This window comes from Camellia sinensis, chromosome 2, assembly GCF_055761805.1.
Source record: "Camellia sinensis isolate YWXY chromosome 2, ASM5576180v1, whole genome shotgun sequence".
NCBI lineage: Eukaryota > Viridiplantae > Streptophyta > Magnoliopsida > Ericales > Theaceae > Camellia > Camellia sinensis.
This window is the reverse complement of record NC_138962.1, coordinates 20,312,124-20,337,165: the sequence shown is the minus strand read 5'-3', so window position 1 is coordinate 20,337,165 and position 25,042 is coordinate 20,312,124. Positions and strand designations below refer to the sequence as shown.

Here is a 25,042-nt window from a genome sequence, read left to right as displayed (position 1 = left end):
TCATCATTCATTGACATATATAAATTAACAGTCTAGGCTCAACACAACTGAAAAAAAAAAGAAAAAAAAAGGACCTGATGCAAAAATAGGCCCCTCCACGAGAAGAAGAGATATGGGAAAATGCTGCAAATCAGGCTAAAGAAAAAGCTGCTGTGAGCAAACTCTTTCGTTGTAGAGATAATTGGCATGAATGAAAAGATTTTGAGACAACAAAATTCCAAAAAACCATGGAGCTGCCACTACCTGAATTTCTTTACTGCCCTTCATCTACTCAGAGTTAGTAATAAAATTAATGTGCAGAAAATTGTTCTTATAAGCACATTTAAGAGCAAAAAGAGTTGTAGCTGACAGTAACCTGTTGAAACAATTAACCAACCAAAAATGGGATTAGGTCACAACACCCACAACTACCATAGAGGGAGAAGATTTAAGAACACAACCGGAAAGAACTAATGTTTAGATTCAGGACAAACTTGAGACTTCTTATGTCATTCATAAAAGAAATCTGTCTAGTAAACTTAAACAAGCAATTTTCTTTTCTTTTTTTCTTTTTTTAAAGTAAAGCAAGTACAAGATACATGTTCATTGCCAATTTTCTCATTTGGTAGTGATGAAGTTTTATTATCAGGTAGAATAACAGAGGCCATCCACTAAGGTCCCAAAATTGCATCCACGATGTGCAGGTTCTGGTTTGTAATGCAAAATAAATTACCACGAAGTAGAATTGCATCCAAACACAAGAAAAGGTAAGAGCAGGCCCACACAAGAGATTAGTCTATAAGTTCAACCAAAAGAAAAGATTTGCAATAGAATGAGCTCAACCAATTGTGTCCTATAAAAAAAACATGCCTTATTACAAAATAACACAAACCATATCATCTGTAATTCTGAAAATTTAGAAGAAAAATAAAAAATAAATAAAAAATCTAAGTTTCTACTGTTTATGGAGAGTCCATGGATTTGCATGAGTAATTCATATTTCATATGGAACAAATATGATCCATAGCATGCGAGTGAGACAAATGGATGTGTCTATTATGCACCGCACCATTTGCCATAATATCCATCAACGATCAGACCTCCTTAAGCTTGCTCGCCATGTCTTCAAATGAAGGCTGCTGTACTCTACTGGAACCACAAATTGCAATTTAACATTACTTCAAAGTAGAACTTCAGAACATTTCATCTGTTTGAGCATCCTGCTGATGGTCACATTATATATCCAATACTGACAATTTGGATTGAAAGACTAAATAGTAGGGACTTATCATGATGAATACCACTCATACATTCATACATTTGTTGAGCAGCCCATAATGTGGTAGTGTTACAGATTTAATAAACACAATGGCAAAAAGTGTTAGGTGTGTTATGACAACACCAAGCACAGGAAATAATAACTAATTACATGAAGAAGCCTTAACAAAAACTGAAGCAAAAATACAGTTTGAAAAAAAAAAAGATCACCAGTGGTAACATATAGACCTTAATTGAGATGTGAAAGCTAACAGTAGATTGACTAGATGCTGTCAGGTAGGACCATTCGGTATCAAAAGGAAAGTAGGCCTCTCCATGAGAAGAAGAGATACGGGAAAATGCTGCAAACCAGGCTAAGAAAAAAGCTGCTGTGAGCAAACTCCATGGCTGTAGAGATAACTGGCATGAATAAAAAGATTGTGCAAGATAGATAACATGGACCTGCCACCACCCAGATATCCTCATTGCCCTCCATTTGCTGAAATAGAGTATCGACAGTAGTAATAATAACTATTAGCCAGTGTGCACTGTAAGCTGTTGAATTTTGGATTTCAAATTCTTTCAAATCTCCAAAAGTTTGGTGAATGGACAGTGACATTGAAAATAAAACGTATAGATATGTAGACTATTTGAACAGAGGTTTTCTCATGAAATCTATGGAACCCTGAACCAAGTGATCAAATCATCACTATTTCCTGAAAAACTACAGCTATTGTCTTCCCACTTTGATGTTTCCAGGACTAATAGGCAAAGCAAGCCGAACTTCATTTTGCATATTCAAACTACAAATGAGGATTGCTCAACAGATTAACTATAGTAGAATTCAGGTCATTTTGATGATAGTTTGAGAATTTTCTTGCACTGAAGTCACCGGAAAGCTAAAGCAAGGCAAAGTTGGGATTTTCTTGTAGTAAATTCATTGGAATAGGTGATTTAAAGTTCAATTGTGACACTGCTTTTAATAGAAATCTCGACTCCTATAGCCTCTGCATTTGTTACTGTTAACAATAAGTGAAATTTGGTTAAATATGTCTTAACTTGTGCAAATCAAAATCAGTACACAAGCTTCTCTGCATTTTGAAGACTGTTATAAAATAAAGTTTCCAAGCGGGATCTTATGCATTGATGAGTAGTAGGTTGATGATTGAAAAGGAATAGGTTGATTCTTTAGTTTTGTTGTCTCCACGCGCATCCATTGCAGCCTTTAAACAACTGGGGAGAACAAAAAAACAAAGAAAAACTAATTTTCTCTGCAAGGATGCCTTGTAAACATTGGAGTACGATTAATTATTTATGTTTTTCAAGAAGTTATGATCCTATCTAAGCACAAGAAATTACATACTAATTTTCTAATTTCTCCATTCTCTGAGAAAGACATTTTACTAGATTCATAAACAATACTACAAAAAATTCGGTCTTGCACACAAACAACAGAGGAGAATTGCATCGTGTGTCGTACACAAACATAAAATGAGTTACTTGAGTTGCATAAGATTATATTTCTCCAACACAATTGAGCCATGAGATTGCAATAGTGGCAACTCTCAGAACATCATAAGATTGGAAAGCATATCTTGAGACATACATATATGCATGTATGCGTTCTCTATTATTTGACATGAAATTTGAAAGGTAGTTAATACTTCTTTTGCAAAATTAAAGCATAGATGAAGTGTTGGTCAATTTGTTCTATTCCAGGAAGCGAAGGAAAGCACAAGGCTGAAAAGTTAGAATTTTCGAAGCTAGTACCACTAATAATCTGAAAATTTTGTTTTGACATGGTTTTGGATCATTGAAGTCATAAATATCACCATTTTTTCTACTTGATTCAACTATCATTTTCGTCTATTTAGTTCTTAAATTTTTTAATTTATGTTTATGTAGAGCCCAATTGGAGACAATTATACAAATTAATAATTGCTAAAACTTAATTTGAATAAAATAATGTTATGTGAGACTTGAACATCTTAAATCATACATTAAAACACTCATTTTCTTACTATTTTGAATAAATTACAACCCACAACCAACTTAAGGTGTTTGATTGTATGATTTAAGTTGTTTAAATTATAAAATTATCTTTTCCCCCCCTCAAATTAGGTTTTAATGGTTATTGATTTGGACAATTGTCTCTAATTGGACCACATGAATAAAAATTAAAAATTTTAGGAACTAAATAGACGAAATTGATGGTTTAGAGGAGATAAAAAAAAAAAAAAAAATTGTTGATAGTTAGGGAATACAAGTGAAATTAACCCTTAATTTTAAGAAATAAAAAATAAAGGGGGAAGAGAGGGGAAAGAAATTGAGCATGGGACCAACCAACCTGATGTAAATGTAGTAGGATCGAGGGCAGGCTCAGGGAATTGCGATGGAAGGCACGTGATGGACTTTGTAGAATTCCTCTCCTCCTTCTCTAAGCCTGTCTCTGAGTGCTTCAGCTACACTTCGGATCTGCAATTCACGGAGGGTGGTAATGAACCTCAATCCGGTTGGAACCTCCTTCAATTTTGGGCAGTCAACAATTACTAAACGGAAGAGACAGGGCATGGCTCCTTGTTCCACCTTCCACTCCTCCAAGTTTTGAATAGACTTAAGCACTAAAGATTTGAGTTGAGGAAAACCTCTGCAGCTGCTGGGTGGTGGTGTTGTTGGTGCAGAAGAACAAACCATCTCCTTCCTAATGTAGGAATTCCAATCTAAGATGAGGCTCCATAAGTTGGGCAACTTCTCCAATGTTGGCATTGGGTCCTCCTCTAGTTCAGTATTCCCCATACATAAGTAGGTGAGATTTGGAGGGAATTGATCTGGCAATTTATTAACCAGATTCAGGTACCCCCATAATGACAATTGGCGAAGATGGTGGCATCCTAAAAGTTGCCTTAAAAGGCTTTGTTCTTCTTCCGTTTGGAAATCTCCTCTAATCCAGAAGGACAAATATTGCAGAAGGCAGTTTGAATTGTTGAGGATTGGGGATTTCAACATCACGACTAAGTCTTTGGGGGCTACCCGACCACTGAATTTTCAAAGATTTGTCAATTTAAATAAGCATCTGACATCACAATACTCTCTATCAAAGTATTCTAGCGTCTCCAGTTTGTTTAAACTATCCAATCGCAACTTATTTGTTCCAGCCAACTTGATTCGAGAAGGAAGATATAGATGTCTCAATTGTTTCAACCTCCACAAGACATTAGGTATTCTTAAACTGCTGATGCTCCATCTCCTTAAATCTAGGGTTTGGAGGAATCCCAAGTTGCCTATAGAGGAAGGCAAACTTGTAATAGTATCAGATTCTCTTATACTTAAATACCTCAAGTAAATTAGGTTTCCTATTGCTCTCGGAAACTTTTTTCCTTTCCCAAATATAGTAATTCTTTCAAGGTCTAAAACTGCAATCAATGTGAGGCCCTTAAAGAGTAATTTTAATTTTTGCCAACCAGAACTTTCCAATTCATTGCCAAAAGAGTAAAATTGGCATGATCGTACATGGTGGTGATTCTTCATTTCATGTCCAGATAGGGGAATAACATTTCTGCTTTCTATAGAGTTGGCATCACGGTCACCCAAATAGTACATGGCAAGTCTGCGAATTGTTGTTAATGATGATGATGAAGAAGATGATGAAGAAGATGATGCAGGATCTACCCACGAGAGCTGATGACCAAAGGCTTTAATGTGAACAATCTCGAGAAAATTCTCCTCTTTAGCCTTTAACAAGCATAAGTCTCTCATGAGATTGTGAAGGCGACAAAGTTTAATCCTTTTGTTGAACCTTGTTAATTGGACTTGAACCATGCATCTCTGGACTAGCTCACCCAAATAACTCATTCCAACATCCAACATTGTTCCTCTTCCACTTCTCCTACTTGTGTTGGTATCGATGATGGCAACACAATGCCTTCAGCCATCCACATCTGAATCAATTTTTTTGTGCGAATAACATAATCTTCAGGAAGATGGCTCAAATAAAAAAAGCACGCCTTAAGATGGTAAGGCAAGTCTTGGTAGCTTAAGGCTAAAATATCTGTTATTGGGATTCCTCCCTGGCTTTTGCCCTTACCTAAGTCATAACTAATGTTTTTACTCACCTTCTTCCACTCAACCAGTTTGTCTTTTGCTGTCAAAAGTCCTCCTAATACCACAATTGCCAACGGTACACCACCACAATGCTTGACCATTGCCTTCCCTAACTCAATCATTTCTGTGCTTAATGTGAATCCTACAAAATTAGAGGGAAAAAAAATACATCTGTTGGTAAGTGTGTACTAGTCTATATGGACGGTATTGATATAAATAAAAAATAGCAATGTGTATTTATATTAAAAACACTAACGCTAAGAATACCAATAAATATACCAATGAATATATTAACAACAACACAAAAATTATATGTAAGTTTCATCACTTAACGTGAGGTCCAACTAACATTGTGTCTACACTAAAATTCTTTGTTCCCAAAACTATAAAAAAAAAATTAAAATGATACACAAAAATGCATTGGGTGGAACTATTTTTAAAATTGATTTAGAGAAAATTCTCAAAATTTTAAACGTTACATAAAAAATAAAAATAATACAAACTTTTAACAAATCGATCTCAAACAAGCTTTGAACAAGTCGAACATGAATTGAGCTAAAGTCAAATAGTCTGTCTTACTGTCCTAATTTTTAACAAAAAATCATAAGTTAGTTTCATATATTATATTTGTTATCTAGACAAATCTAGAGCATGCATCCCTAACGGCGCAGGTGCACATCGCAAGAAAGTTACGATTTTATGTGATGAAAGTAATGAATATTTGTAGTGTGTTATGTCACTATGCGATAAAGTTACCAATAGTGAATTTATGTTGTGCATCTTAAAGTTATTAATGGCGAAGTTATGACTTCTGATTCTTTTAATGGTATTTTGTGGTGAGAAGTTATGACTTCTATGGTGAGAATTTATAAAATTTAATGGTTTATGTTATTTGTAAAATTTTACAAGATTGTTACAAAGAAGATACCATATGCACCCTTTTGAGATGCACATTGTAACCTCTTATATATATAGGAGAAATTACAAAAATAAATAAATAAAACCCAAGATTTAACCTCCGTAACAAATCAAATCCTAACTTTTTATTTGTTTCAATTTAAACCCTAAAATTTTACAATTTATCATTCTTAATTAGTAGAATAATCATCATACACTTAATTAATTAAATAAAAAATAGTATCTTGTTATTAAATAGGATTCAAGGTCCCTCTCTCTATTCACATACAACACATAATTTTTTTAGAAGCCTGACATCGTATCGCTAGGAGAAAACAAACATAATAGTGTGATTGAAGAGGGAGAAGACTTTGAATCTACCCCATATTTGCTGGTGTAAAGATTAAAGCTTTTAGTGTAGAGACTAATAGTAATTAAATTGTGGGCATGTTTAATTAGTAAGATTATAGCATAGGATTGAGACTGTTAATTTATGGACTTACAATTCCATGTTTGACTGCAAATTTTATTAATTGTATTACATGTCGACAGAGATTCAATTCGACGAAATTGACAAATTTTTATTATTGAGAGGAGCGGGGATCATAATTTCAAATATGAAAGAAAAAAACCAAAATGAATACATAATAACTAGTTATCTCCCTAGTTTAATTGGATAACTAATCTTACACTAATTTATGAAATTATTAATCCTTTCACTATTAATCTTGGCCTCGTTTGGGAACAAACTATTTATTACGTTTTTTATTTTTTTGTCTAAAATATGAGATAAAAAAAATTAGTATATTTGGGATGAGTTTTTGATTTTTTATGAAAATATGTGTAAAAAGTTGAGAGAAAAGTGAATCTTTGACTTTTTAGTATAATTTGTTGACTTTTTGGAATTTTTTTTTTTAACTTTTTGATTTTTAGGCTAAAATTGAATGTTGCCAAACGTTTGTTATTCTTGAATTCTACCATAGCTGAAGGTATGTATGGTTTGTTTTGTTCTAGTTAGTTTATTATTACATAACTAATCATCTTTGTCCATCTAATTTTTGCCGATGTGAAAATTCTTCTAACAGATAGAGCATTTTCAATCTTCCACCAATTTTTTCATTTAATTTGATTTAAATTTAAGCAAAAAGATTGGTTTGATATGAATGATTCCTTTTCTTTCATTAAAATCTTTATAAAAAATCCCCTCTTATTCCAAATTTTCGTTTTCATCAAATTTGACCGGGGAAAAAAAAAAAAAAAAACACCTCCAATGCTTTATCTTTCTAAATTTGAAATTACTCCTTTTCTTTCATTAAAGTCTTTATAAAAAATCTCCTCTTATTCCAAATTTTCGTTTTCATCAAATTTATTGAGAGGAAAAAAAAATCACCTCCAATGCTTTATCTTTCTAAATTTTCATCAAATTCAAATTGATGAAGGATTTGATGAGTTCTCAATTTGGTTAAAAATTACTTTCCCTTGATTTGACGAACAATTGATGAAATGAGTGGAGATTGAACACTTTTAAATTTGATAAAAGAAAAGGTGAAGGATTGAAGATGCTCTTACAAGTGAGGACCACCACCCCTATCTCCGCACATCTTCTCCTCTGTTTTCTATTTACAAGTGATATGTGTGTGTATAGGTTTAGAGGAAGTAGATTAGAGTCTTTAGATTAATACAAATATTCAAAGTCACGCTTGCAAAAATTCTCTTTCTAGAATGAGCACACCAGAAACAGTGGAAATAGATCCCAACGGAAAGTCTCAGGAGGAAGAGGATCATCTGATCCGTAGCACCAAGAAGATTAAAAGCAAGGAATCAACGGAGGAAGTAGAGAAGGAAATCACTACATAAGTTTTTGTTGGAAAATTGGTTTTTATAGGCTTATTTTGGGCCAACTTTGAGCCCAAAATTGTGTGGGGTCCACATGTCTTTTGAGGTGGGTCCAAAGAGGTGACGTGTTCCTTACCGTATGGCAAGTCACACGGTGAAGACGGTTTGTCAAAACCATATATGAGTGAAAGGAAATTTGACATCGTTTTCGGGCTCATAGAATGGACATTTAAAGAATTAAATATGAGTTTCCTTAAAATGGGTTGTCCCACATTGAAACTTTAAGGGTGTGTTTGGTAACATTTACGTTTTCAGTTTATATTTACAAAAATTTTATAAACTGATTTTTGTTTATTTTTTGTTTATTTTTAGAAAAACATAAACTACAAACACGTTTGGTAATTGACAAAATGTTTAAAAAAAATTTAAAATATAAAAAAGAGTGAGAAATGGCAAGTGGCGGCGGAAGACGGTGGTGGAAAGTGGTGACGGTAGGTGGTGGGTAGTTGGTGGTGGTGGGTGGTGGCGGGTGGGTGGGTGATGGTGGCCGGTAGTGGGTGGTAGCGAGTGGGTGGTGGTGATGGTGGTGGCGGGTGGTGGTAGGTGGGTGGGTGGGTAACGGTGGCGGGTGGTGGGTGGTAGCGAGTGGGTGGTGGTGGCGGGTGGTGGTGGCAGGTGGGTGGCGGATGGTGGTGGGTGGTGGCGAATGGGTGATGGGTGGTGATGGTGGGTGGGTGACGGTGGCGAGTGGTGGCGAGTGGTAACAAGTGGGTGGTGGTGGTGGCGGCGGGTGGTGGGTAGTGGTGGTAGGTGGTGGGTGGTGGTGGTGGTGGTAGTGGGTGGGTGGGTGACGGTGGCGGATGGTAGGTGGTAGCGAGTGGGTGGTGGTGGTAGTGGTGGTGGCAGGTGGGTGGCGGGTGGGTGCTAGTGGCGGGTGGGTAGCAAGTGGGCGCTGGTGGTAGGTGGCTAGTGGTGGCAGGTGGGTGGTGAGTGGTGGTGGCAAGTAGGTGGCGGGTGGTGGTGGCGGGCGGTGGATGGTAGTGGCGGGTGGATGGCAGGTGAGTGGTGGGTGGGTGGTGGTGGTGGTGGTTGCGAGGAGTGGATGGTGTTGGCGAGTGGGTGGCTGGTGGCTGGTGAGTGGCGGGTGGTGGTGGTGGCAGGTGGTGGGTGGTGGTGGCAGGTGGGTGGTGAGTGGTGGTGGCAGGTGGTAGTGGGGGGTGGGTGGTGGTGGCGGAAGACGGTGGTGGAAAATGGTGGCAAGTGGTGGCTAGTGTTGGGTGGTAAAAAAAAAAAAACTGAAAACTCAAAATGGAAACACATTTTTTGTGTTTTCATTTTTTGGCCAAATTTATAAACTGAGACCACTGATTTATAAATCAAAAATTTTACCAAACAAGTTTTTATTTGAGTTTTTAAAATTTTTGTAAATATAAACAGAAAACATAAAACGTAAGTGTTACCAAACAGCACCTAAGAGAGCTTGTGTATGTATATAAGCTCTAGGTGTACAACCTTGGATTGGGCCCCAAGGGACACCCCAAGTTTGTAGAAGGGAGGAGTTATGGACAAAGTGAACCTTAGCCCAAAGCACCACACACGCGCCGCCGCTGTCACCCGTCCGACATGCCGTGCCCGGCGCAGTTGTGGGTCGGGTCGGTTCTACTATTAAATTTTTGGATAAAATTTATTTAAATTTTTTCAAAAAATTCATGCGAGAATTTAATTCAAATTTGAATTCAAGATTTCTATCCATTTCCAGTCTAAAATTCCAAAAGATTAAACTGTCCAAACAGGTTGAAAACTGCCCAGTAGTTCCAGACAGGTTTAAAAACTACCTAGCAGTTTTCAACAGATTCAAACTGCTGCAGTTATCTATTGAAACTGCTCCAAATCTGTTTGAATTTCAAACTGTATTTGTTCAGGTCTTTCATACCTATTCAAACAGTTTTGAAAGGCCACCTTTTTGCCTATAAATTCAGATTCATTTCCAGCATTTGGGACCTTCGAAATTCTTCATTTTCCTTCTAGTTTTGCTCTCTTGCATGATATAATCTTCATATTATTTTAGGAAAAATTCAGAATAAGAACACAGTTTTTTGTTTGCCGAACAAATTGTTTGGAGTGCTACTACAATTTGTGAAGATTATTGTATCCTAGGAGATAGACGCCATTTTTCCGTAAGCACCGTAGCGGGGCGAATCTGTCTTAAAGACAGAGTGTCACACACTCGACTTGATCTTTTAAATATTTATTCGGTTCAGTAAAATAAATTTTGTAAGTAATTTATTTATTTTTTGTTTAATTTGTTTCAAGTTATTTATTTTACATAGAAGATTGTCCCCAACAGTTTTCCCCCTTCAAAATCTCCCAGCTCCTTCTCAAGCAAAAAATTCTAAGCTAATGATTGCTCCAGCTGAGGGGACCAAGGTTAAATCCTTCAAAGAAGCTCTTGCAACACCCAAAAACAAAGATTTCTACTTTGATGATTTAATAGCCAATATTATCACTGAAGAGGAGGATGAGGATGGAGACACAGACATCCAAGATGAGAATCAATCACAGAGGAAAGATGGAATACTCAGAATCGCCCTCCCTAAAAAGCTATTGCAAGAAATCAGACAAACCACGGACGAATGCACTCATCATCAGATTGCTTGGTAAGAGTATAGGATATAAAATGCTCTGTACCAGAGTTGAGACACTTGGGGGCTGCAAGATGAATTTGACGTCATTGATTTGGGTAACAACTATTTCTTATTCAAGTTCTCCTCCCAAGAGGACTGTGCGATGGTTTATTCAGGAGGACCATGGGTAATCATGGACCATTATCTTACAGTGCGTAAATGGGAGCCTGACTTCAAGGCATCGGAAGCCTTCGAAACCACCACGACTGTTTGGGTTCGGTTTCCAGAGCTTCCGATTGAGTATTTTCAAGAGAAAGTCTTCTATACCATCGCGAAGCAACTAGGGAAACCACTGATGATTGATCTCACCACAACCATGGCTACAAGAGGCCGCTTCGCAAGGGTTTGCATCGAAGTGGACCTACGAAAACCATTTTGTCCCAAATTTGTATTAGATAAGAAAAGTTATAATATCGAATATGAATCTATTCACTCTTTTTGTTTTCATTGTGGCAAGGTGGATCACCAAAAGGAGTTATGCAAATTCAAGGCTGTGAACCCAATGTCCGAGTTGACTCAAAGCTCAAATCCTTACCCGACAGGAAACCCAGTAGCTGTTACAGGGACCATCCAAACGGCACAACCAGTAGATAACAGTAACCTTCAAAAAATTAGGATAGAGGAAGGAGACGAAGCTTTTGGGCCATGGATGCCAATATAGAAAAAGATTCGGCGCTCGAAATGCGTACAAGAAAGCCCAACATTATGAGGCTAGCCCAAACACCAACAAATTATAAATTTGCTGAGTTAGGTAGCACCAGCCATCACGAAGAGGAACCCACCAAAGGAAAGAAAACCACCAGATCGGGCTAAGAGAATGAGATCTCTAACTCTAGTAAAACTCCCCAACCTAGGCCAGAGACATTCCCAGCCTACAAAAAGCCCACTAACTATGCTCAATAGAACTCAAGCCCACCTAAAGGCCTAGCAAATCCTATGAATGTTGTAGTATCTAAGCTACACGCCAAAGCACAAGCCTTTTCACATCAAACAGTTGGAACCAGTCAGGATAAGGACATCACTGTCTCTAGTATGATACCTGCTCAATCCAGACCTGCAAACCCTAATCCCACGCTAGCAGAAATTGATTCTCCAGAAATCCCAATGGAGGAGGTAATAGATGACAACACTAAGCCACACCCACCTAACCCTCTTACCATAAACCAAACTTCCCCACTGGAAGATAGAGACCCAAGATCTCGAAAACCACCAGACCCAGGAATCCACCATGGAGAGAAAGGAGGTAACTCTACCAACGGTCTTGATGCACAAGATGAAGGGCAGTGCGATGGGTCTTTTACTAGAACCAGAGATAGAAGCAATTCACTGCGTAGACACAATATGGTGGATCGAACAAATAAGGCTAAGAATCGAACCAGGATGGAGCACCATACCAAGTCCTTCAATCCACTCGTTCCAGATGGCATCCATGAGGTCAATAGATCAAGACCATCATAAGATTCAAAGCATCATTACGAGCCTAGCCTCTGAACCCTTCCCAAATTATCCATTCATAGACTCTATGAAGATCTTGATCTAGAACTGCCGAGGGGCAGGAACAACACTTTCAAGCGCAACTTGAGAGAGCTTATTAGGACACACAAACCAAAAATTCTGATCCTCATGGAAACAAAGGTCACTTTCAGCTCCCTGGGAAATTTCTTTAACAATATGGGCTTCTCAGCTTCTACAGTGGTTGATCCAATAGGAAGAATGGGGGGGTATTTGGTTTATATGGGATACAGATCATGTTAATGTCTGAACATCTGCTGTATCTAATCAGTATATACAAGCTACCATTCACAAGGCAGACTACGAAGAGTAGGTCTTATTAACAGTGTATGCCAGTCCAAATCCAGCAGCTAGAGAGAATCTATGGGAGGAACTGGAGGAGACAGCTAACAACATGAACCAGCAATGGTTGGTTGCTGGGAACTTCAATGATTTCACTGATCAAAGTGAAAGAAGGAGCTTCTCCTCCTACCACAACTTTAACAGAACTTAGAGATTCAGGGAGAGAATCAATAACTGCAACCTCATTGATTTGGGGAGCATAGGTCCTAGACTTACCTGGACTAACAACAGACAAGTATTGGTCAACACCAGGGAACGCTTGGACAGAGCAATGAGTAATGACAAATGGAGAGCCCTCTTTCCTTAAGGCACTGTGAGGACACTACCTCGAAAGTACTCAGACCACTCCCCTCTAGTGGTATTCACCCAAGGTATGCATCCCTCTAACCCTCAGAATAGGACATTTAGATTTGAAGCTGCATGGTTATGTCACCCTAATTTCACTGAAGTCACCCTAATTTCACTGATGTTGTCCAGAATTCTTGGCTTAATATACAATGGCCTCTTAAGTGCCATTGATGCTTTTACTTAGAACATCAAAATCTGGAATAAGGATGTGCTTGGAAACATTTTTAAAAGAAAAAGAACCCTCCTTGCTCGCATAGAGGGAATCCAAAAAGCCTAAGCCTACTCCTTTTCTCACAACCTTCATGTTTTAGAAAAAGACCTAGTGAAACAATTTAATAATACTCTTTTTCAAGAGGAGATTCTCTGGTTTCAAAAGTCTAGATCCAAATGGCTTACTATGGTTGACCAAAACACTAGGTTTTTCCATATCTCTACCCTCAATTAGAGAAGGAAGTTAAAAATTAATGTTCTTAGAGATGAGAGAAGGAAGTTAAAAATTAATGTTCTTAGAGATGATAAGGGCAACTAGATTTCTGACACCAATGACCTCAAAACCCATATCATTGATCATTTTAATAACCTGTTTAAGTATGACGAAACCACCCTCTTGGAGAGTTGGACCAACATTGCTAGAACTAGATTTACCTTAGAGGACAATGATAGGTTTTTAGCCCCTATTTCTAACTATGAGATCTGGAATGCCATCAAGAACATTAAAGCTTTCAAAGCACTTGGGAAAGATGGCATCCAAGCTATTTTCTATCACAGGAACTGGAACATTGTTGGCCCTTCTGTTTGCTATTTCATCAAGAATTGTTTTCATAACAAAATTGTCCCTAAGGAGATCAATGAAACACAAATTGTCCTCATTCCTAAACTAGATAACCTTGAGACCATTAAACAATTCAGATCTATTAGTCTCTATAATGTCACCTATAAGATCATCACCAAGATAATTGTTAATAGAATGAGACCTCTCCTCTCTAACCTCATTAGTCCCAATCAGAGTAGGTTCATACCTGGTAGAATTACCACTGGCAACATTATCATAACTCAAGAAATTATTCTCTTAGATACAAAAAGGGTAAATCTAGGGGTATGATTATTAAGATTGATCTTTAAAAAGCCTATGATAGAATCTCTTGAGATTTTATAAATGCTGTTAAAGGAGGTTAGTGGTAGAAAATGAGGTAAATAATAAAAAATTCAGAGCTGTAAATGAGTTTGTAAAGTTGTGGCAGGGACATATCTCTCATTTGTATTCACTTGCACCTCATCAATTTTTAATTATTTTTTACTTCTCACTAATTTTGTATTTCATTTAAAATTATCCTTTAAAAACTAGGCAATTTGTCTGCATAATTATAAAGTAGGCCATCCAACTTGATGCAGGACAGATTCGAAATAGGCCTGAGTATGAGCAAAAACACAAATAACAGGGCTGTTTTGGGGGTTGTGAACAGTAAATATGAACAGTAGACGTGAACAGTGATTTGTAGGAAGTAGAGGAAGGGTTAAAGAATGATAGATCTAGATGTCACACCTAGAAAACCCAAGGCATCACACCAATGGGCTCTTTAGCATCACACTAAAGAAAGATTGCATCAGCACAATCATAGAAGCATAAGCTTAATTTTTATTCATTCCATTCATAAATTGCCACAAGACTTACAATATAATTTATACTCACTTCATCTTGATTCTAAAACTTTCCAAATTAAATGACATGACTAACTTAGACTCCCTAGGACTCTTTAATGCATTAATCATGTGAAAGACTCTAGAAGACTCTTTGACCAATTAAATAACCCAAAGACCTTGACTAGAAATTTAAAGACATTTGACTTGAGAAACTCAAAAGACACTTTTAAATAAATCCCAAATCTAGTTAATCTCCCAAGTAGGCCCCACATCATCTAGCATATGCCAAATTAAGGCTTGGGCCTTAGAACCGTTGGATCCACGCCTTTTATAGACTTTAATTGGCTGCTGCCATTTTCCATCAACTCTGCCCGGCTTGAAAGAACTCGACCCCGTCGAGTTAAAAGCATGGAATTCTTCATAAAGGTCAGGGTTGAGGCGCCGAAACTCCTCATCAGTAATCCAAGTGCAATCTGACAGTGAACGTTTCTTCCACTTAATGAGATACTTTTGATAACCTCCATGTTGAGTTGAAACAATTTGATGATCAACCACGTCTTCGATTTCATCTTGAAAAATTTTGGGTGCTGGGAGAGATGCCACAGGGTCAGCCCAGTTACTGCTCTTAGCATGCCCAGAATATCGAGTGAGATCCTCAATATTGAATACATTACTTATGCTCATGTCATCAGGTAATTCAAGCACATAAGCATTTGAGCTAATCTTTTTGAGAACTTTAAATGGTCCAGCACTCTTCGAATGAAGTTTCTTATATACCCCTTTAGGATACCGTTCGGGTTTGATTCGAACCATGACCATGTCGCCCTCATCAAATTCAGCAAACCTCCGCCGCAAATCAGCATGTTGTTTGTACCCCTCATTGCTGATGGCAATCTTTCGTCGCACTTCATCATGGATATCACGGATATGTTGACTAAAAGCTTCAGCTTCAGCACTTGGGCGAGCCTGAATAGGTAGGGGAACCAAATCGATTGGTTTCCTTGGAAGCAAACCTGTGACAATTTCGAAAGGGCTGCGACCTGTAGATCTGTTCACAGAGCTGTTGTATGCAAATTCTGCCATAGGAAGTACCTGATCCCAGCTGCCAACATGATCACTAACAAGGCAGCGAAGTAGATTACCCAAACTGCGATTAACAACCTCCGTTTGACCATCAGTTTGCGGATGAAAAGCCGAAGAAAATTTCAGCTTTGTATTCAACAACTTCCATAGCGTTCGCCAAAAGTAGCTCATAAATTTTGAATCACGGTCAGAGACAATGGTCATTGGCAGTCCATGAAGTCTGACAACTTCTTGAAAGAAGAGCTTAGCTATGTGGACTGCATCCAATGTCTTTGAACACGGAATAAAGTGTGCCATTTTGGAGAAGCGATCCACAACCACAAGGATAGAATCGTGCTTTCGAAGGGTTTTTGGTAATCCAAGGACAAAGTCCATACTTAAATCTTGCCAAGGTTCATGGGCCACAGGTAATGGAGTGTATAAACCTGTATTCTTCTTTCTTCCCTTCGAAAGTTGGCAAGTACGGCATCGTGAAACAACCTTGCCCACATCTCGCTTCAGCTTTGGCCAATAAAAGCGATCCTCGGCCATTGCAATTGTCTTATCTCTTCCAAAATGACCTGCTACTCCTCCGGAATGCAATTCCCAAATCATATCTTCACGAATTGATGTGTTGGGTAAGCAGAGACGAGTTCCCTTGAAGAGGAAGCCATCATGCAAAGAAAACTCACCATATCCTCCCTGCTGTCCAGCCAGCAACTGAGCATGTATAGAGCTAAAATCCTTACAAGAAGGATAATCTCTCTTGAGCAAGTCAAAACCCACCACCTGTAGAGTCATGGAAGAGAGAACATACACCACTCGGCTAAGAGCATCAGCAACTTTGTTCTCAGAGCCAGCTTTATGTTTGATAACAAAAGAATACTCCTGCAGAAATGAAACCCATTTACCATGTCGATGATTCAGCTTCTTTTGACAGTTGATGTACTTGAGTGCTTCATGGTCGGAAAACAACACAAACTCCTTATAAAGAAGATAGTGTCGCCAATGGCGAAGAGCTTGAATCACTGCATAAAATTCCTTGTCATAGGTGGAATACTTTTGCTTGGTTTCATTGAGTTTTTCGCTGAAATAGGCAACTGGGTGCCCTTCTTGACTCAGCACACCCCCAATCCCAACATTGGAAGCATCGCACGCCAACTCAAATACCTTTGAGAAGTCAGGAAGGTGTAGAACAGGAGCCTCAGACATCATCTTCTTTATGTCTTCAAAAGCTTTTGCTGCTGCCTTTGTCCAAACAAACAGTCCCCCTTTCATACAGTTAGTGATAGGTGCCATTACCGTGCTGAAATTCTTGATAAACCGACGATAAAAAGTCGCCAGCCCATGAAAGCTGCGAACTTCATGCAAGGAGGTTGGAATTGGCCACTCTAGGATAGCTTTCACTTTACTTGGATCGACTTCCACTCCTTTAGACGACACAATGAAACCCAAAAATACAACCATTGGACTCATGAAAGAACACTTCTTTAAGTTAATGTAGAGCTTCTCTTGACGAAGGACCCTCAAAACTTGTTGAAGATGAAAGATATGTTCCTCCTTGGTCTTGCTATAGATTAGAATATCGTCAAAATAAACAACCAGGAAGTGACCAATGAAAGGCTGTAATACCTGTGTCATAAAGCGCATGAATGTACTTGGGGCATTTGTTAGACCAAATGGCATGACTAGCCACTCGTAGAGGCCATCCTTGGTCTTGAAAGCTGTCTTCCATTCATCTCCTGGCCTTATACGTAACTGATGGTAGCCACTTTTCAGATCAATCTTTGAGAATAGACAAGACCCAGCCAACATGTCCAACATATCATCAAGCCTCGGGATAGGGAATCGATATTTGATTGTAATCTTGTTTATAGCACGACTATCTATGCACATGCGCCAACTACCATCCTTCTTGGGTGTAAGCAAAGCTGGAACAGCACAGGGACTTAAACTTTCACGAATGAACCCCTTAGATAGTAGCTCATCTACCTGCCTTTTAAGCTCTGCGTGCTCCCGTGGATTCATGCGATAGGCTGGAAGATTAGGCAATTGTGATCCAGGAATGAGATCTATTGCGTGCTGGACATTGCGCATGGGAGGTAATTCATCTGGGAGTTCTTTGGGGGCAACATCAGAAAAATGGGACAGCAACTTGGCTACTTCTGTCGGCAATTCAGAGATAGATTCAGCAGCTAAATCTGACACTTCTTTCACCACCACGGCATATATAACTCCCAGTTCCATACTCTCAGCTTGAAAACACTTCTTGGTGAGAATATTGAGAGATTTTGGCTTATTTTCAGTGACATCCTTTGGCTTCTTTTCCTTGAATTTTTCCATTTCAGCTGTAGTCATTGGCTTCAAAACAATCTCCTTGTTCTTGAATGAGAAAGCATATGTGTTCTCTTTTCCAGAATGCTGCACATCTCTATCATAAAGCCATGGTCTTCCAAGAAGGATATGTGTGACATTCATGGGAATTACATCACACCAGATAGAATCATTATAAAAACCATACAAAAAAGAGACTAGACAGCGCTGAGTTACCGGAATGGACGTGTTATCGATCCAAGCTACCTTATATGGATGAGGATGTGGTTGAACAGGAAGCTTAAGACGCTCCACCGTGGTTGCAGATACAACATTCATGGAACTACCACCATCGATGATAAGCTTCCTAGCTTGGTTTCCGCAGCGAACCAGCATTTGAAAAATAGAAGTACGCCTCCAGTCTTCCTTTTCAGTTTTTGGCGCTGCAAGGATACGCCTGACAACAGAAATCAGAGAATTGTCCACCTCTTCATCTTCTAAGTCATCTGTATTTAGTACCCCAACATCAAAGGAATCATCATTATCATCATTGTTTTGTTGATCGAATTCAGCTTCTTGCTCCACTGCCATATGTAAACTCCTCTTTGGACATTGGAATGCCATGTGACCAGATTCACCACACTTAAAGCACTTGGTTTCCTTCCTGTTTCCTTTGTTAGCTGCATAATTCTTCCCTTTTGGGTCAGCCGTATTGACAGAAGTTTGCTTTGAAACATTGGACCGGAAACGATTTGCATCATTGTACCCCTTAGTTATGGTTTCCCCAACTTGAGACACAAACTTTTTAGAAATTTGGTAGTTCAAATACTCCTCCATATCCAAAGCAACTTGGAAGGCATGTTCGAGACTGTACAAGGGTTGGCGAAGCAACTCCCTTCTTATGTCGGGCCTCAAACCAGCCTTAAACCGAGCAAGAGCTTGACTTGAATCTTCCATAATTTGACTCCTCATCTTTAGCTCATCAAATTTCTGCATATATTCAGCCACTGTCATGCGGTTTTGCTTTAATTCAATCAGTTGTTCACACAACTTCTCATGGTAATTTGATGGCATGTATTTCTCCTTTAACTTGGCTTTCATCTCCTGCCAAGTACTAATTGGTGGCTGCCCCAACCTTCGAATATCACCTTCCACACCCATCCACCAGATTTTTGCTAATCCAACAAGCTTCATTTTAGCAAATCTCACTCGCCGATCGTCAGCCATATCGTACCAGTCAAAGTACTCTTCAATAGAAGCAAGCCAATCATGAAACAAAGTAGGATTGACCTTACCTTCAAAATCTGGAACCTCCATTTTAATCTTCTTAGTGATATCTCCGGCTGAATCATAGGTCTCATATTGGTTCCTTTGCAATAAATCATGGGCCCAAGCAGACATGGAATTTTGCTGCCTTTCCTGATTTTGGCCAGCCCTTAATTGCTGCCTTTGTAGCGGATCTACACGCTGCTCTTCCGTGCGCTCGCCTTGATTTTCGCCATTTTCATTAGTATTGTTATTCCCAGAGTTTTCGCCTTGTTCACCATCGTTAGGTTGAGTTGTTTGGCCTTCCAAAGTATTGATGCGCAGACTAAAATTATCTATCTGCTCCACAAGCTTTAGCAGAATCTCGTCACGCTGGTAATCAGTTAATCTTCCCCTAAATGGCTTTCCGGATCGTGTAGACATGATGCTACTCTCGCTCTGATACCAAGTTGATGCAGGACAGATTCGAAATAGGCCTGAGTATGAGCAAAAACACAAATAACAGGGCTGTTTTGGGGGTTGTGAACAGTAAATATGAACAGTAGACGTGAACAGTGATTTGTAGGAAGTAGAGGAAGGGTTAAAGAATGATAGATCTAGATGTCACACCTAGAAAACCCAAGGCATCACACCAATGGGCTCTTTAGCATCACACTAAAGAAAGATTGCATCAGCACAATCATAGAAGCATAAGCTTAATTTTTATTCATTCCATTCATAAATTGCCACAAGACTTACAATATAATTTATACTCACTTCATCTTGATTCTAAAACTTTCCAAATTAAATGACATGACTAACTTAGACTCCCTAGGACTCTTTAATGCATTAATCATGTGAAAGACTCTAGAAGACTCTTTGACCAATTAAATAACCCAAAGACCTTGACTAGAAATTTAAAGACATTTGACTTGAGAAACTCAAAAGACACTTTTAAATAAATCCCAAATCTAGTTAATCTCCCAAGTAGGCCCCACATCATCTAGCATATGCCAAATTAAGGCTTGGGCCTTAGAACCGTTGGATCCACGCCTTTTATAGACTTTAATTGGCTGCTGCCATTTTCCATCACAACTTGAGAGAGCAATTGGGCTTAATCGGCCCGTTTTGGGCTGATCTCGGTGATAAATACCGTTTACTTTTTAAGATTCATTTGATTATAATATTCTTGTAAAAAACAGATAATCAGATATCAAGAATTATATGTTTGAATCACATTTGTCATAAAAATAGACAACAAATATATTTTTAAAAATAACATCAATTTTTTGTAATACAATTGTGACTTAAAAATATAACTATCGATATTCTATCAACCTGAATTTTTGTATGAATATTCTACTTATGAATTCTAAAAACAATGAACGATTCAAATTACTGAAATTGGCCTCAAAATGGGTCCACCAAACCCAAATTGTTCTCTCAAATTGAATTGTAAAATGGAAAGAATTCAAATCCGAAAGGCAAGTAGTTTAAGAAAGACATTTGAAACTTTAAAAGCACAAATCATTTGATTGTGTAGGATGTTAATAATTACCGGTAACTTCTTTTCTTCTCATATATGTTTTCTTCACAAACAGCTCCCAACTCTTCTTTGCTATTAAGTGCCTCAATTTATAAAGCACGCGTTGTTGATCTACATGCTTAGCAACATTTTTATTGCGAGTTGTTAGCAATATCTTGCTGCCTACCTCTGTAGAATTTGGGAAGCCTGCACTCAGACTATCCCAATCCGCATCCTTCCAAATGTCATCGAGAATCACCAAACATATCTTCTCACTTTGGACTTGATAAAGTTTCTTGACTAGCTCATCATGTTTCAACTTTCCAATTGCTTTCCTTTCTTTGTTTGATAGAGAGAGAAGTTTGATAAGAATCCCTTCAAGAACTTCCCTTGTATTGCATTGTTCAGATATATAGGCCCAAGCAACACATTTAAAATGACGCATAATTTCAATGTTTTTGTAAACCATCTTAGCAAGGGTGGTCTTGCCAAGACCACCCATCCCCCAAATGGAAACAACTCTATAATGTGTCTTCTCCTTCACCAAAAGATCCACTACTGCTTTTACATCTTCTTCTGTGCCGACAACATCCTCCTCACAATATGGGCATAGGATCGCCTTAATTGTTGCTGCCTCTCAGCCGTAGACGTTGATGATGAACTTTTTCCTACTCCTGTAGAATTTAGTATGCCACAAATTTGAAAACCTGTTGTGATGCTATTGGTGACCCTAGTATTAATAACCTCAATCTCCAACCTAACCTCACGAAGGGCTAAACATTCCTTGAAGATACACAAATACCTCTTGAGAACGAAAGGGAACTGATCTGATCTCCCACTAGTACGAAATGCAATTTTGACAATAAAAGTTGCAATTGCAGCTTCAGCATCATAGGATGCTTCTCTGATCTCAGCAACGCAGTTGTGGATTATAATCTCATCTGCTCCTCCTTTTGGTCTTGCACCTGCAGCTTCTAAGAAGCATTGCATCCGGTTCAGCTGGGCTTGCAATTGCTCAACTTGGGGCCTCACCCCACGCAAATTTATCGCCTCCTGGATGAGCAACCTACCCAGACTTTTCATCACAAAGGTTGCAAAAAACAGAGCTACAGATTCCGCCATAGTCATCTCTCACCACCAAAGGGTTCTTTCTTCTTCTTCTTCTTCTTCTTCTTCTTCTTCTTTCACGGGGGTGCACTTCTTATATGGATGACCTGGTTACTGTCTGCAACATTGACAAAGGCCTCATTTGGTATGTAAATCACCTTTATTAAAGAGTTGAAAAAATATAGTTTCAAAGCGGGCTTTAATAGACTCAATGCCAACTCAATAATGCAGTGTGTGACTCAGATGGCAATGACATTGACAAGAATGACTGAGTAATGCTACGCTCAAACAATCAAAACACGGATTGAAACAGAGAAGCAGATGTGGCACACCATGTCATTAGGTGTGGATCCCACCAACCAGCAATCACATGATTGAAGAGAGAAAATAACTCTCTCAATAACACTCATTACAGGACAGAGAGAAACCCCATCGTTGATCAGCGGTCACATTTTCATTATGGCAGCTAATGATGGATCACGGCCCCCACCAGGGTTACAGTCCATCAAGTGTTTGGTGAAAAAAAAATTTTTTTTGATACATAAGAATATGCAACATTGGCCCATGGTCGTCCTTACAAGCAATGCTTAAACATCGATATCACTTTAACAATTAAAAATATGCAATCACTTTTACAAATGCAGAGAAAATTGGAGTTGAATATCACTGCTCTCACAAATTTAATACAGGAAAAAATTCTTTGCTCCTCCATAGTCTCACGATTCATATGGATAAAATTTATCAAACTAACAAAGTCCAAACCTGCAATATACTTAGGGTAATTAACTCATTTCTTTTGTCCCAAATCTAGCATTGACTTGACATATCCCAAAAATCCCTACATTGAATTTGGGCAATCTTAAAAATAAAAAAACTTTTGGGTGTGAAGACAGAAATTTATATCCCAAAAATCTAAATTATGTAAAAAATAATACAACATGCAAAATTTGGACAAACATTTAAAGATGAGCCAACTAGGGAAGTCTCTTTGAGAAGAGGTCTTTGGTCGATTCGTGGAAGAGCGACTTTTGTCTCTTTTTCTCTTTGATCCGTTGGACTAACCTTTTTGAGTGTTGAAGCTCAGCTCACTCTTCAATCTGCCAGCGAAAATACGACCGCCGACGAAGCTTCAACGATGGAGTTTCTCTTCTCTCTCTCTACTGTGAGTGCTGGTTAGAGTTATTTTCTGTCTCTTCAATCAAGTGATTGCTGCTGGTAGTAGTATGGTTGGTGGGACTCCAAGGTAAAATGCTTCTTTTTTTTCACGTATTTTACTCATTTTTCGTTTTTGATTGAATAAAAAAAATAAGTAAAATATTTTTAAATAAATTATAAAAAAAAAAAATCTCATCATTTAACGTGGTTTTTAAATTAAACTTCAAAATTTTAATTTTATCAATTTTAATTTTTTATTTTAAAACCATTTTAGTTATTTGTGTGTTTCAATAAAATAGAAAAAAGACAGAGATCGCCACTGGGAGAGACCCCAACATCCCTAACGGGTGTTGATTGGCCAATATTTTTTTTTTCCTGCTCAAATCACCAACCCCACGTATAGGGGGTGTGCGCGGTGCGGGTCGGTGCGGTTTGAGAGAAAAATAGAAATCGTATGACGAGTGGCGGATTGATAAAAGTGTCACTAAAATTTTTCATTTTCCTTATCAAAAACCGGCGGTTCGGTTGACAAATAATGATTTATTTGCCTTGGCGGTTCGGGCGGATTGGCAGTTTATAAAAAATATAATTCAAATTACAAGACTTAAATCAAAAAGTAAAAAAAAGACGAGAGATACCGTGATGTTAAGCATCTTGAAAAGTGAATTGGAATCTAATTTTATTTTGGATTACTGACAACTTGAATTCCCCTTAAGCAGTAATGTAATACTATATTCTAAGGTATACAACAACAAGCAAACTTAAGTAAAAAAGAATTTTTAGAATCTTATAAAACATGATTTAATAGCGGTGCGGGTCGGTGCGGTTTGGAAGAAAAATAGAAACCGACGGATTGATAAAAGTGTCACTAGAATTTGCCATTTTTCTTACCAAAAACCGGCAGTTCGATTGGCAAATAATAACGAATTTGCCTTGGCGGTGCGGTTCGGTGTGGTTTTGGCGGTTTCGACGGTTTCGGCGGTATTATGCACACCCCCACGTGTGTGTAGGGGTGGGAAAATAGTGGGGGTCTCAGTCAACTCCAAATAAAATATAACTAACAAAGTTAAGATATTTTTGTAAATTAATTTTCTATTGAGATATCTTATATATATAGGAGTATGCTTCTCTCTAAATCTCAGTTTTAAATTCTACCCTCAACTAGCTACTAGCGGGCCATTGCGTCTTTGCTTGATTGATCGGCTCAGGACCCCGAGATTAATCGAGGTAAAACACTCTGAAGAGGTGTTGGTCCGGACGCTCAGTTATTAAAATATATATATATATATATATAAATATTAGCACGTGACACACGCAATGTGTGCAATTTTAATAACTAATAATAAAATCAAATAAAATAAATTTAATATCATAATATGTATATTACTTAAATGATAAATATGTGCTTAATAAAATCCAATATATAATAATTTTTTTATTTTAATATATACAATCGTCACGTGATGTAAAGAAAATAATGTTTCACTAAATTAATTTAAACATTCTAATAATAATAGTATAGATATACACATCCATTATATATATTACATTTGTGGCCTTTTGAAAAGCAAATAAAAAGTCAATTTTTAATTTTTAATCAATTTTAAATCACATCATCTCTCACATAATTTATTAAAAAAAAAAAATTTATCCACAAAAAAGCTAAAAAATCAACAACTTCTCAAAACACGCTAGAGAGAAAAAAGGTGAACAAATCGGTTGATTTTTTTTTATCAAGAGAGCAGCTAATGGAGCTGCGATCTGGACCCTAAGATCCAACTCCGAGCCTTCTTCAAGCCTGGACTCATCACCCTCAACGGCGGCCATGTAAACGATTGGAACGATATTGATGGATTCCATTTCTCTCTCTTACCCGCTTTGGATCTAGATTTTGACAAACTATACAACAGTGGAAAGTTTACCGTTAAGATTTGTTTGAATCCATCATCTCTGTTCTTTCCAATTCTCTCTCTATCTGGCTGAGAATGGTTTTTAAAGAAATATGAGTAAAATGTTCCCCGTAAGAAATGTGGAAAGT

The 25,042-nt window shown here is 37.9% G+C and overlaps 2 protein-coding genes across 5 annotated transcripts; both read right to left on the bottom strand.

The window, feature by feature from the left end:
• Nucleotides 1–812: 812 nt before the first annotated feature.
• LOC114300137 (putative disease resistance protein At1g50180) lies at nucleotides 813–23,094 on the bottom strand. Of its 4 annotated transcripts, none has more exons than XM_082904201.1 (4): nucleotides 22,912–23,094; nucleotides 20,776–21,967; nucleotides 3,584–5,479; nucleotides 813–1,735 (listed from the first exon to the last, which is right to left on the bottom strand). In XM_082904201.1, the coding sequence occupies exons 2-3, from the start codon at nucleotides 21,242–21,244 to the stop codon at nucleotides 5,085–5,087; spliced, it is 864 nt and encodes a 287-aa protein (XP_082760327.1). In that variant the 5' UTR covers nucleotides 21,245–21,967; nucleotides 22,912–23,094; the 3' UTR covers nucleotides 813–1,735; nucleotides 3,584–5,084. The 4 variants fall into 4 exon arrangements, with proteins under 4 accessions (XP_082760327.1, XP_082760331.1, XP_082760333.1 ...); XM_082904205.1 differs by having other exon boundaries at nucleotides 22,807–23,045; XM_082904213.1 differs by having other exon boundaries at nucleotides 1,560–2,469.
• On the bottom strand, nucleotides 3,616–5,055 carry LOC145811433 (putative disease resistance protein At1g59780). The gene is made up of 2 exons (XM_082907564.1): nucleotides 4,325–5,055; nucleotides 3,616–4,273 (listed from the first exon to the last, which is right to left on the bottom strand). Exons 1-2 carry the CDS (start codon nucleotides 5,053–5,055, stop codon nucleotides 3,616–3,618), a joined length of 1,389 nt encoding a protein of 462 aa, XP_082763690.1.
• Nucleotides 23,095–25,042: the final 1,948 nt, after the last annotated feature.

Bases quoted from the DNA above. Each gene is read 5' to 3' on its own strand.
- LOC114300137 (XM_082904201.1), bottom strand. From the start codon at position 21,244: ATGGGTGGTCTTGGCAAGACCACCCTTGCTAAGATGGTTTACAAAAAC. The intron at 5,480-20,775 runs GTAATTATTAAC...CTAATTTTGTAG, and splicing joins GAGAAGAAAAGAAGTTACCG to GATTCACATTAAGCACAGAA.
- LOC145811433 (XM_082907564.1), bottom strand. From the start codon at position 5,055: ATGGTTCAAGTCCAATTAACAAGGTTCAACAAAAGGATTAAACTTTGT. The intron at 4,274-4,324 runs GTATTGTGATGT...TTGAAAATTCAG, and splicing joins CTAGAATACTTTGATAGAGA to TGGTCGGGTAGCCCCCAAAG.